At 42.5% G+C, this 13,600-nt stretch overlaps 1 protein-coding gene across 1 annotated transcript in view; it reads left to right on the plus strand.

The window, feature by feature from the left end:
* Positions 1–811: 811 nt before the first annotated feature.
* Positions 812–13,600, plus strand: part of LOC118362128 (brain-enriched guanylate kinase-associated protein-like) — a 46,256-nt gene continuing 33,467 nt past the window's right edge. The window contains exons 1-3 of the mRNA XM_052485834.1: positions 812–1,012; positions 4,255–4,416; positions 7,488–7,554. Of these exons, the coding sequence (XP_052341794.1) occupies positions 942–1,012; positions 4,255–4,416; positions 7,488–7,554 (300 nt within the window). The 5' untranslated portion in view covers positions 812–941. The remainder of the gene's footprint in view (positions 1,013–4,254; positions 4,417–7,487; positions 7,555–13,600) is intronic.

Genomic DNA, 13,600 nt, shown 5'->3' on the forward strand with positions numbered 1-13,600 from the left:
TGATAGAGGAATCAGTGTTAGAGAAATGAGTGATTGAGGAATCAGTGTTAGAGAAATGAGTGATAGAGGAATCAGTGTTAGAGAAATGAGTGATAGAGGAATCAGTGTTAGAGAAATGAGTGATAGAGGAATCAGTGTTAGAGAAATGAGTGATTGAGGAATCAGTGGAAATAAGATGTCTGATCACCTCCCACCCTTCAAGCTCCTCTTTGTCCTGTGTTAGTATAATCTCGTAAACCATGCAGTCAATACTGCCAACATTAGCCTAGCAGCAAAGCAGCAGGCCATCTCTACTTTCATTTACCTCCATCTCACTGTTAGTCAACCAGACCTTTCCCTACTACTCTGCATTTCCAGGGTGACAGTGACAAGGTTATAAACGCTAGCTAGCTCCTCCACTGATATAACAGTCAGCCCAGGTGGAGCGTGATGAATAGACACACAATACAGTAGGTTCTGTCAGCTCTGTAATGCTGATTTATAGGGGAATAACCTGCCAGCTAATTTAATCGATGCTTCATAGGATTTAGCTGTTTGTGGATGCGTTCTGTTGAGGATTATGAATTGGACAAAGGGAGAGATATGAAAGGGGAACTCATCAAGTGGCACATTGGAGCCTTTGGAGGAAGTATGAATCTTACCTTTGACCTTCGTAGATATTATCTGTGAAGAATGTGAGCTTGTTCAAAAAGAGCAAATGAATGCATGAGTTCACAGCACCTAAAAGCTAGTCGTAGTAATGTATAACATATACAATTGAATCTGTGACTGCAGCACTGTTTCTGTGGTCTGTTGGCAGGGTCAACACAGATAGACAACTGCTATCTGACTCCACAGGCAAGACTTATGGCCTGAGTGGTTGAGGTTAGACGTCACACTCTGCATCAGCATTATTGGGAATCGACTAGAAAACACATGAAAGTGAATGCAGAGCGAAGAATATGAAAAAGATATATATTGGGAGAACAGCACTCAAAGCTGGGAGAAATGGTTGCAAGCATCAGAAAAGAAGGTAAGATGGAAGTTTCCACTTTTAAAAGCCACCCATTTCATTTCATTCGATCATATCCACTTCAAGACAAGAATCCACTTCATTCATTTTATTTCTTAACACCATTAAACGATTTAAAATGCTGTGGTAGAAAAAGTACCCAATTGTCATACTTGAGTAAAAGTAAAAATACCTTAACATAATTGTGAAAGTCACCCAGTAAAATACTACTTGAGTAAAAGTCTAAAAGTATTTGATTTTAAATATACTTAAGTATCAAAAGTAAAAGTATAAATTATTTCAAATTCCTTAAATATTGACGATTTTCTTGCTTTTTAAAATTACGGACAGTCAGGGGAACACTCCAACACTCAGAAATAGTTTTTCAAATGAAGCATTTGTGTTTAGTGAGTCTGCCAAATCAGAGGCAGTAGAGATGAGCAGGGAAGTTCTCTTCATGAGTGCGTGAGTTGGACCATTTTCCTGTCCTGCTAAGCATTCAAAATGTAACTTTACTTTTGGATGTCAGGGAAAATGCATGGAATAGAAAGTACATTATTTTCTTCAGGGACATAGTGAAGTAAAGGTAAAGGTGGTCAAAAATATAAATAGTAAAGTAAAGTAAAGATACCCCAAAAAAACCTACTTAAGTAGTACTTTAAAGTATGTTTACTTAAGTACTTTAGACCACTGTTCAAATTGAATCTCAATTGAAAGCCATTGTCATGGTACCAATTTCATTACATCAGTCTGTTGTTCATTTAACACCTTATTTCTGTGTCCAACAATTCAGATAACAAAGACAGGCAACCTTGAAAAGCTGACGTTGTGCTATATGTTACCAAATACAGTCTATGATATTTCCCAATTTCAGTATACTAATTAGTGTTTTATGCCACAGAAATCAATGCAATGTGCACACTATGCCTGCCAATCACTTACTGCTTTCAGTGACAGTCTTGTAAAGACTTTGTAGGAAATGCAAGGGCTAGCCTAGCATGTCAGAGTCTGGGTTTAACCCACAACTTAAGTCCCTAAGACACCTATCATAACGTCCAGACTGGCAGGCATAACGTGTTGTCCAGACTGGCAGGCATAACAGTAGACTTAAAGCTGCAATATGTGACCCAACTAAATTCACGTAGAAATGTGGGTTATAGATCTGTCATTCTCATTGAAAGCAAGTCTAAGACATGGTAGATGCTATTTCTATTCTCTTCCCATTCTTAAGTTTCATTTTTGTACTCCAGCTTCAAACAGTTGAAAGTACAATCTTTCTGGTTCTGGGACATATATTTCACAGCGGTTTAGATGGTGCAGTGATTCTCTACACTCTACTTGCTTGTTTTGTCATATAAACTCAAATTAGGCAAACTATTTTAATTTTTGCAACCAGGAAATGGCGGAGCGATTCCTGCATAGCGCATCTTTAACTGACTTATTTCCTACAACCTCACTGCAGTTTTGAATACCATGCATCCATAATTTGTAGGCAGACAGAGTCAAGCCTTTGTCCTACATCGTTCTAATGCACTGTAATGTCTTTCATCTTTCAAGCTGGTTGGCCGTGTCAATCTATTTCTGCAATAGCCAACCAGGCTGTGAGAGAGTCACATGATCCCTTAAAAGGGGCCGTCCTCTGAGTTTGGCGCTGAACTGCTGTGACATGAGACCAGTGTGGCAGTGGCAGTGTGATAGTGAACATCTCCAGGAGTATTGTCTCTGAGCCAGAATCTAAACCCCCAGAGAAAACTGCCCCCCTGTTCTTCATTCCCTTTCCTACCTAGTACTTCATTCCCAGCCTCTCTCTTTTTCTTTGTCTGTGTATGTCTTTGTCTCTCACACACACACACACACACACACACACACACACACACACACACACACACACACACACACACACACACACACACACACACACACACACACACACACACACACACACACACACACACACACACACACACACACACACACACACACACACACACATGCAAACACATATTCTCTCTCTCATTTACCATAGAAGGTCAGAGAAACTCATTACGTCAAAGAAACTTATTGACTCATGCACTCTCCAGATAAAAATTCTCAGTATTCTCCTATAGATACATACTGTACACAATCTATATAAAACCAAACGTATTCACCAACCAAGCCCAATAACCCCATTCACATCCTTCCTCCTACACACACACAAATCCATCATGGTGCTGCATCTCGATAGAATCAGAATCTCTTCCTGGTTTGCCAGTGATTTCATGCTGGAGAGGTGTGTAACGGGAGTGACCCATTACAGAATTGTGAGCTGGTTCCTGTTCCCTGGCTGTCAATGGAAAATCATTAGCGCTCTAGCTTCCATCCATCAATACATACCCACAGGCCTTCCTTGGCTGGGGATTTTCACACCAGCTGAATTAGATTTCACCTCCATTTCATGCCTCTCTCTTTCGCTCTTATCTAAGTCCGATTGTGTTTTTATTTTTACCCTTTATTTAAGTAAGTCAGTTCTGGACAAATTCATGTCATGCAACCATACTGTAAACAATTAATACCTTTTGAGAATGTCAAATGTATATTTTTAATCACACTTCAGAAGACAGTCAATATGTAGATGACATTATATAATTATCAATACAGAAACATTTTGTTTAGGTCTTGAATATCTAACGTATGTTATGTCTAGTCATGAACTTGAATTTGTACATAAAGAATATTTAGCATTGCTCACATCCACGGTTGTGGAGTAATTGATTACAGTTACATGCGTGAAAATATACATTATAACACTTTTCTGTTTTATCAATTACATTTCATTCAACATTGAAAAAATGCGGTAGTTTAAATTTGTTCGACCTTAGCGAGCCTGACCACAAGTCCGAGACCACTATGATGTCCGAGACCACTATGATGTCAGAGACCACTATGATGTCAGAGACCACTATGATGTCAGAGACCACCATGATGTCAGAGACTAGTATGATGTCAGAGACCACCACTATGATGACACACCAAATGCATTTGATGGATATTTTTGATGGATATCCAAAAGCAACTGAAAGTAATCAGATTACATGACTGATTTTGGGTAATCCAAAAGTTATGTTACTGATTACAATTTCGGACATGTTACTAGTAACTAACATATTGCATTTAGAATATAACCTCCCCAACACTGCTCACAGCCTGAATTAAGACCTAATGATACCATGAGCTGTTTTGACCTCGTTGTCTGTCTGCCTGTCACTCTACTTCCTGCCTAGTTCTCTACATGATCACAAGGATGATCTTCGCAAGCGTCTGTCTTACACCACCCACAAACTAGAGATGGTGGAGTCTGAGTTTGACTCCACCCGTCAGTACCTGGAGACGGAACTCCGTCGAGCCCAGGAAGAGTTGGAGAAATTCACTGACAAACTACGCAGGTATGTCAGTCCTGTTACACCATCTCAGTCCTGTTACAACATCTCAGTCCTGTTACAAAATGTCAGTCCTGTTACAACATGTCAGTCCTGTTACAACATCTCAGTCCTGTTACACCATCTCAGTCCTGTTATAACATCTCAGTCCTGTTACACCATCTCAGTCCTGTTACAACATGTCAGTCCTGTTACACCATCTCAGTCCTGTTATAACATCTCAGTCCTGTTACACCATCTCAGTCCTGTTACACCATCTCAGTCCTGTTACACCATCTCAGTCCTGTTACAACATCTCAGTCCTGTTACACCATCTCAGTCCTGTTATAACATCTCAGTCCTGTTACAACATGTCAGTCCTGTTACACCATCTCAGTCCTGTTATAACATCTCAGTCCTGTTACACCATCTCAGTCCTGTTACACCATCTCAGTCCTGTTACAACATGTCAGTCCTGTTACACCATCTTTAGTATCTTACCACAGCTGTTGTGTCTAACAAATCGTGACTATGTCATCGTTCATCTTAACTCAATGAGTCAATGTATTTACACATCTACTAATTCAACTGAATCTGCATTGGGAATAATCTAATGCAAGGTTCTCCAACTATTGTCTGTGATTCTTCCCTGCAGTAACATACCTTGATTCAACTAATCAATGTCTTCAGTCCAGACCATAATTAGCTAAATCATCTGTGTTACTGCAGAGCTGAATCAAAAGCCAAGTAACTATGAAAGGTAAAGCAATTTACAACCGAATTACTTATGTAGCCAGTGGCTTTTCAGTTCCCTAAATTACTGGCCTCATCTGGGCCAGATATAGAGAAAAACTTAACTTCCCTTTGATTGGGAAGTTACCATATTTACTTAAAGTAATAAACATAGCAAATTACTTAGGGGAGACGGGGACAATACTAACACATTTTGACACATTTTGACATTTTAACAGTGTAGATATTTCAAAATTTCACACAAACAATTTACATTTCTCTGCAAATTTTTAGAGACCTGTGTAAAATGTGGATTCTTCACAATTATATCTTGCAAGACCCAAAGTCAGAAAAGGTCCTGCTGTTACAATGAACCCCAATAGCACGGTTAGCTGTAACAGTATATGGGACAGTTGTACCAATGTCTTTAATTGTCAAAATGACGGTTAGTATAACAATGCCACTGATATTTGGATGAAATTACACTAAATTTAATTTAAAAGAAAATACTTTTATCTTTTAGGGATGTCATAGTTTAATATTATAGTCTGTATTAGTTGTCAAAATGTTCTCAGTTGCACTGCCAAAGTTGCCATAAAGCAGTGGAAATGTGCTATAAATATATGAATGTATCTCTAGATTATATAATTCTAGATGAGAGTAAATTGCGTTAACATGGTGTTAAAACCAACCCCGAGCATAGGAGCCTTTACTTATTAATTAAAGTCAATACTAATCAAAAGATCATATCTTATTGATCAAAAATTATATATGTTTAGATACGTGGAGAATGTTCCACAGATCAAAAATCCAAAAAGAGAAATAACCTTATTTAAAAAAAAAAAAATATATATATATATATATATATATATATATATATATATATAAAATCCAAAATAATTGATTCATTTGAAAAAAATATTCATAGACATGTGGAGACACTAATCAAGCATTGGCACATTGAATAAAACCTTTTGTTTCTAATTTGAGTTATTTAACCTGTTACAACTAACCTGTGTTACAATTGTCCAATGTATCCCCCTGCAATAGCAATATGAATTGAACTTGTGACAGTGAACAAATGAAGCATACAGAACATGTTCTGAGAGAAATCATTGTTGACCATCCTGCAACGTAACCTCCAGGCCCACTTCAGTTCTAGAGCGACGTCATTTCCTCTATGACAGACGTTTATTTTAACAATGGATCTCCACAGCTGCTTCGTCAATGGGGTCAAAAATGCTACAATGTATCCAAACCCCCATGAGACCAGGGCCAGTGATAATGGATCTCAACAGCTGCTTCGTCAATGGGGTCAAAAATGCTACAATGTATCCAAACCCCCATGAGACCAGGGCCAGTGATAATGGATCTCAACAGCTGCTTCGTCAATGGGGTCAAAAATGCTACAATGTATCCAAACCCCCATGAGACCAGGGCCAGTGATAATGGATCTCCACAGCTGCTTGATAATGGATCTCAACAGCTGGTTCGTCAATGGGGTCAAAAATGTATCCAAACCCCCATGAGACCAGGGCCAGTGTATCCAAACCCCCAAACCCCCATGAGACCAGGGCCAGTGATAATGGATCTCAACAGCTGCTTCGTCAATGGGGTCAAAATGCTACAATGTATCCAAACCCCCATGAGACCAGGGCCAGTGATAATGGATCCAAACCCCCAAACCCCCATGAGACCAGGGCCAGTGATAATGGATCTCCACAGCTGCTTCGTCAATGGGGTCAAAAATGCTACAATGTATCCAAACCCCCATGAGACCAGGGCCAGTGATAATGGCATGCAGCACTGTGTGGTTTAAAAAAAAGAGATAGTAGCCTAATGCTGGTAATGATTGAACTAATGGAAAGTGGTGATGGAAGAGCAGCTTATTCCATTAAAACCCACTAATGTTTTGGAAGCCGACCAGAAACAGTGTTTTGTGCAAGGAAACACACCTCGCGCTGAAACGTTGCCAAAATTCCTCTGCTCATTCATGAGTCATGCGTCAGTCCAATGGGTTTGATTATGCATTCTTCATCGGCTTTTCTCTCTCTCTCTCCCCCCACAAAAAAAAGCACGAAAGGAATTCAAAATCCTGCTTTGATCACATGAAATTGTTTTTTCCATGCTTCCATTGTGAGGCTAGGATTCTCGTCCAAAAATAATTACTGTACAGTATAAATAGTGCAGTACAGACAACCAGAGATATCCATTGAATAATTTTCAAATCCAAATCCATTGCTTTGGATTTTCATATTCATCATCTTGACAAAAAAAGTCAATGAATACTTGGTTTTGAAAGCATGTTCATTCTCTGACTTACATAGCCAATGTTTCACCAATATGTACTCTTTCCTGTCATGCAGGATCCAGAGCAGTTACGCAGCTCAACAGAGGATCAATCAAGACCTGGAGGACAAGGTGCACAGGACGGTAAGACACCTGTTTCAGCCATACTGTACACCACACTGCTACAGCCGTACACCACACTGCTTCAGCCATACACCACAGTGCTACAGCCATACACCACAGTGCTACAGCCATACACCACACTGCTACAGCCATACACCACACTGCTACAGCCATACACCACACTGCTACAGCCATACACCACACTGCTACAGCCATACACCACACTGCTACAGCCATACACCACACTGCTTCAGCCATACACCACACTGCTACAGCCATACACCACACTGCTACAGCCATACACTACACTGCTTCAGCCATACACCACACTGCTTACACCACACTGCAGCCATACACAGCCGTACACTGCTTCAGCCATACACCACACTGCTACAGCCGTACACTACACTGCTTCAGCCATACACCACACTGCTACAGCCATACACTACACTGCTTCAGCCATACACTACACTGCTTCAGCCATACACCACACTGCTACAGCCATACACTACACTGCTTCAGCCATACACTACACTGCTACAGCCATACACCACACTGCTACAGCCATACACTACACTGCTTCAGCCATACACTACACTGCAGCCATACACCACACAGCTACAGCCATACACTACACTGCTTCAGCCATACACTACACTGCTACAGCCATACACCACACTGCTACAGCCATACACCACACTGCTACAGCCATACACCACACTGCTACAGCCATACACCAGCCCATACACCACACTACAGCCACACTGCTACAGCCATACAGCCATACACCACACTGCTACAGCCATACACTGCTTCACACTGCTACAGCCATACACCACACTGCTTCAGCCATACACCACACTGCTTACACCACACTGCTTCAGCCATACACCACACTGCCAGCCATACACCACACTGCTACAGCCATACACCACACTGTACACCACACACCACACTGCTTCAGCCATACACCACACTGCTACAGCCATACACCACACTGCTTCAGCCATACACTACACTGCTACAGCCATACACCACACTGCTTCAGCCATACACGACACCACTACAGCCATACACCACACTGCTACAGCCATACACCACACTGCTTCAGCCATACACTACACTGCTACAGCCGAACACCACACAGCTACAGCCATACACCACACTGCTTCAGCCATACACCACACTGCTTCAGCCGAACACCACACAGCTTCAGCCATACACCACACTGCTTCAGCCATACACCACACTGCTACAGCCATACACTACACTGCTTCAGCCATACACTACACTGCTTCAGCCGTACACCACACTGCTACAGCCGTACACCACACTGCTTCAGCCATACACCACACTGCTTCAGCCATACACCACACTGCTACAGCCATACACCACACTGCTACAGCCATACACCACACTGCTACAGCCATACACTACACTGCTACAGCCATACACCACACTGCTACAGCCATACACCACACTGCTACAGCCATACACCACACTGCTTCAGCCATACACCACACTGCTACAGCCGTACACCACACTGCTTCAGCCATGCTTCACCACACACACTGCTTCAGCCATACACCACACTCAGCCATACACCACACTGCTTCAGCCAGCCATACACCACACTGCTTCAGCCATACACCACACTGCTACAGCCATACACCACTGCTTCAGCCATACACCACACTGCTACAGCCATACACCACACTGCTACAGCCGTACACCACACTGCTTCAGCCATACACCACACTGCTACATACAGCCATACACCACACTGCTTCAGCCATACACCACACTGCTTCAGCCGTACACCACACTGCTAGCCACCCACACTGCTTCAGCCATACACCACACTGCCAGCCATACACCACACCATACACTGCTTCAGCCATACACCACACTGCTACATACACCACACTGCTTCAGCCAGCCATACACCACACTGCTACAGCCATACACTGCTACACTGCTACAGCCATACACCACACTGCTTCAGACGTACATTCATTTGAAGCTTCAGCCATACTCCAGCCATATACAGCCATACACCACACTGTCAGTGGAAGCTAGCCATGGGAAGAGCTATATACACCACACTGGAGCCATACACCACACTGACAGCCATACACCACACTGCTCATTGCCAATGGCTGGAATTAAATAAATGGAACGGAGTCAAACATGTTGTTTCCATATATTTGATGTGTTTGATACCGTTCCATTAATTCCATTCCAGGCATTACAATGAGCCCGTCCTCCTATAGCTCCTCCCACCAGCTTCCTCTGCACACCGTGTTGGCACCTTTGGGACTTTTCGATTGGTTCCGCCAGTCAAACTCAATCAGGCAGAACTAAAGTAACATCAACCTTCCCATTTGACATCATTGAGCTGATATGCATTGGGTACTGACCTAAAATAAACTCTATTGTTGCTGTCAGTTTGTTGCAAGTTGCCAGCAGCATGGTGTCAGCCTCTGACACTCTATACTGGTGTCAACGAAGCAGCTCAGATACACTATCTCATCTTAGTTCTCCTGGAAACAGACATCCAAGACCAGCCTACATCCGACAGTGTGGGTTGCCAATGGCTCTCCTACAGCCCTTTCCTAACTTATAGGCTATTGAACTAAAGTGCATTCCATTTAGCCAGAATTGTGAAGGACTAGCCTTGTTTATACCAGAAAGACAATTTGAATTGGCAACATTCCGACCTTAATTGGCATTCTGACCTTAATTGGCATTCCGACCTTAATTGGCATTCCGACCTTAAAGTTACTGTGTGTTACATCACCTTATGCGCCCATAAAGTCCTGTCACTTAAGCATCCACTTCTTTACCCCATCTCTTCACAGCTGGGATGGAGGGGCATTAATGAGATGCTGGTATTGACATTACTGGGATAGATTTGTTGTGTCCTAATGATCCCTGTAAGTACCTCAGCTCTCACTCACTTTGTTCTCATAAATAATGTAGGAGGTGTACAGAGGCTTGCTCTGCTCTCCCCGTCAGCCATTCCAGTCGTTCCCTGGGGCCCTGCAGCTCGCCACGTCAATAAAGCATCTAAGGAATAAGAGATCTATAAAGCAGCTGGCCAGGAATATCTTTATAAGACAGTCAGTCAAGTATCTCTCTATAAGGCAGCTCTCTATAAGACAGTCAGTCAAGTAGCTCTCTATAAGGCAGCTTTCCATAAGACAGTCAGTCAAGTAGCTCTCCATAAGACAGCTGTCTATAAGACAGGATTCCATAAGACAGTCAGTCAAGTAGCTCTCTATAAGACCGTTATCTATAAGACAGTTCTCTATAAGCTAGTCGGTAAGGCAGATCTCTATAGGACAGCTCTCTTTATGACAGCTCTGTATAAGACAGTTCACAATTATTTTTGTTATTTTTTTGTTGTTGATTTTTGTACCTTTATTTAACCAGGCAAGTCAGTTAAGAACAAATTCTTATTTTCAATGACGGCCTAGGAACGACAGATTTTTACCTTGTCAGCTCGGGTATTTGAACTTGCAACCTTCCGGTTACTAGTCCAACACTCTAACCACAGTTCTCTTTAAGACCGTTCTCCATAAGACAGCTCTCCAAAAGGCAGTCATTCAGGCAGCTCTCTATAAGACAGTCCTCTGTAAGACAGCTCTCTATAAGACAGTTCTCTTTAAGACCGTTCTCCATAAGACAGCTCTCCAAAAGGCAGTCATTCAGGCAGCTCTCTATAAGACAGTCCTCTGTAAGACAGCTCTCTATAAGACAGTTCTCTATGAGACAGCTCTCCAAGAGGCAGTCATTCAGGCAGCTCTCTATAAGGCAGTCCTCTATAAAACAGCTCTCTATAAGACAGTTGGTCAGGAAGCTATCTATAAGGCAGTTCTTTAAAATGTAGCTCTCTATAAAACAACTCTCTATAAGACAGCTCTCAATGAGATAGATCTATAAAACAGTTCTCTAATAGGCAGTCAATCAGACTGCTCTCTATAACACAGCTCTCTATAAGACAGTTCTCTATAAGACAGCTCTCTATAAAACAACTCTCTATAAAGCAGCTCTCTATAAAACAACTCTCTATAAGACAGCTCTCTATAAGACAATTCTCTATAAAGCAGCTCTCTAAGAGGCAGTTGGTCAGGCAGCTCTCTATACGACAGCTCTCTATGAGACAGCTCTCAATAAGACAGTTCTCTATAAAGCAGCTCTCTAAGAGGCAGTCGGTCAGGCAGCTCTCTATACGGCAGCACTCTAAAGTACACTTCCCTGTGTGGCAGCTCCCTATAAGACAGTTAGTTCTCTTTAAAACAGTTCTCTATAAGACCGCTTTCCAAGAGGCCGTCATTCAGGCAGCTCTCTATAAGACAGCTCTCTAAAATACAGCTCTCCATACGGCAGCTCTCAATAAGACACCTCTCTATAAGACATCTCTGTTTAGGACAGTTTTCTATAAACCAGCTCTCTATACGACAGCTCTCTATGAGACAGTTCTCTATAAAACAGTTCTCTATTAAACAGCTTTCTATAAGTCAGTCGGTCAGACAGCTCTCTATAAGACAGCTCTCTATACAGCTGCTCTCTATAAGACAGCTCTCTATACAGCTGCTCTCTATCAGGCAGCTCTCTATAAGACAGCTCTCTATACAGCTGCTCTCTATAAGACAGTTCTCTATACAGCTGCTCTCTATCAGGCAGCTCTCTATAAGGCAGCTCTCTATACAGCTGCTCTCTATCAGGCAGCTCTCTATAAGACAGCTCTCTATACAGCTGCTCTCTATCAGGCAGCTCTCTATAAGACAGCTCTCTATACAGCTGCTCTCTATCAGGCAGCTCTCTATAAGGCAGCTCTCTATACAGCTGCTCTCTATAAGGCAACTCTCTATAAGGCAGCTCTCTACACAGCTGCTCTCTATAAGGCAGTTCTCTATAAGACAGTCCGCAGGCATCTCTCTATATGACAGCTCTCTTTAAGGCAGCTCTCCATAAGACAGTTCTCTATAAGACAGCTCTTTATAATACAGGCGGTCAGGCAGCTCTCTATATGCGTCACACTCTAGTGAGTTGAGAAATAATGTTTACCTCCCCTCTCACCATTCCAATTAGATTTAAATTCCGCTTGGTAAATAAACAAGTCGATGGCTTGATAGTTATTGGTTCACAGGTCTCCACGGCACTCCTTATGTGACATTTCAATGGAGTTCTTTGAATATTTTATAGTGTTTAAGACGAAAAGGCTATCAAATATTAATGTTGATGATAAGGCTGACCTGTTGCTCAGGGTCAAGCATGAGTGCATTAAAAAAAGGAGAGCTCCATCTCTGTCTCACTGAGCAACACACAGAGCATAGAGAACACCACACACACCCTAATCTCTCGTGGACAGACTACATAACATAAATGGTATCTTTAACGTCAGTCAAAAGATTGCTGGATGTGATAACTAACGCGCGACAGTAGTTCTAGTGCTTTGATGTTTCCCGTCACTGTTTATTTGGATGCATAAGGTTTGGTGGAGGTGGATGCATAAGGTTTGGTGGAGGTGGATGCATAAGGTTTGGTGGAGGTGGGTGCATAAGGTTTGGTGGAGGTGGATGCATAAGGTTTGGTGGAGGTGGGTGCATAAGGTTTGGTGGAGGTGGGTGCATAAGGTTTGGTGGAGGTGGATGCATAAGGTTTGGTGGAGGTGGGTGCATAAGGTTTGGTGGAGGTGGGTGCATAAGGTTTGGTGGAGGTGGATGCATAAGGTTTGGTGGAGGTGGGTGCATAAGGTTTGGTGGAGGTGGGTGCATAAGGTTTGGTGGAGGTGGGTGCATAAGGTTTGGTGGAGGTGGATGCATAAGGTTTGGTGGAGGTGGATGCATAAGGTTTGGTGGAGGTGGGTGCATAAGGTTTGGTGGAGGTGGGTGCATAAGGTTTGGTGGAGGTGGGTGCATAAGGTTTGGTGGAGGTGGATGCATAAGGTTTGGTGGAGGTGGATGCATAAGGTTTGGTGGAGGTGGATGCATAAGGTTTGGTGGAGGTGGATGCATAAGGTTTGGTGGAGGTGGATGCATAAGGTTTGGTGGAGGTGGAT

Source organism: Oncorhynchus keta, chromosome 29 (assembly GCF_023373465.1).
Source record: "Oncorhynchus keta strain PuntledgeMale-10-30-2019 chromosome 29, Oket_V2, whole genome shotgun sequence".
Classification (NCBI taxonomy): Eukaryota; Metazoa; Chordata; class Actinopteri; order Salmoniformes; family Salmonidae; genus Oncorhynchus; species Oncorhynchus keta.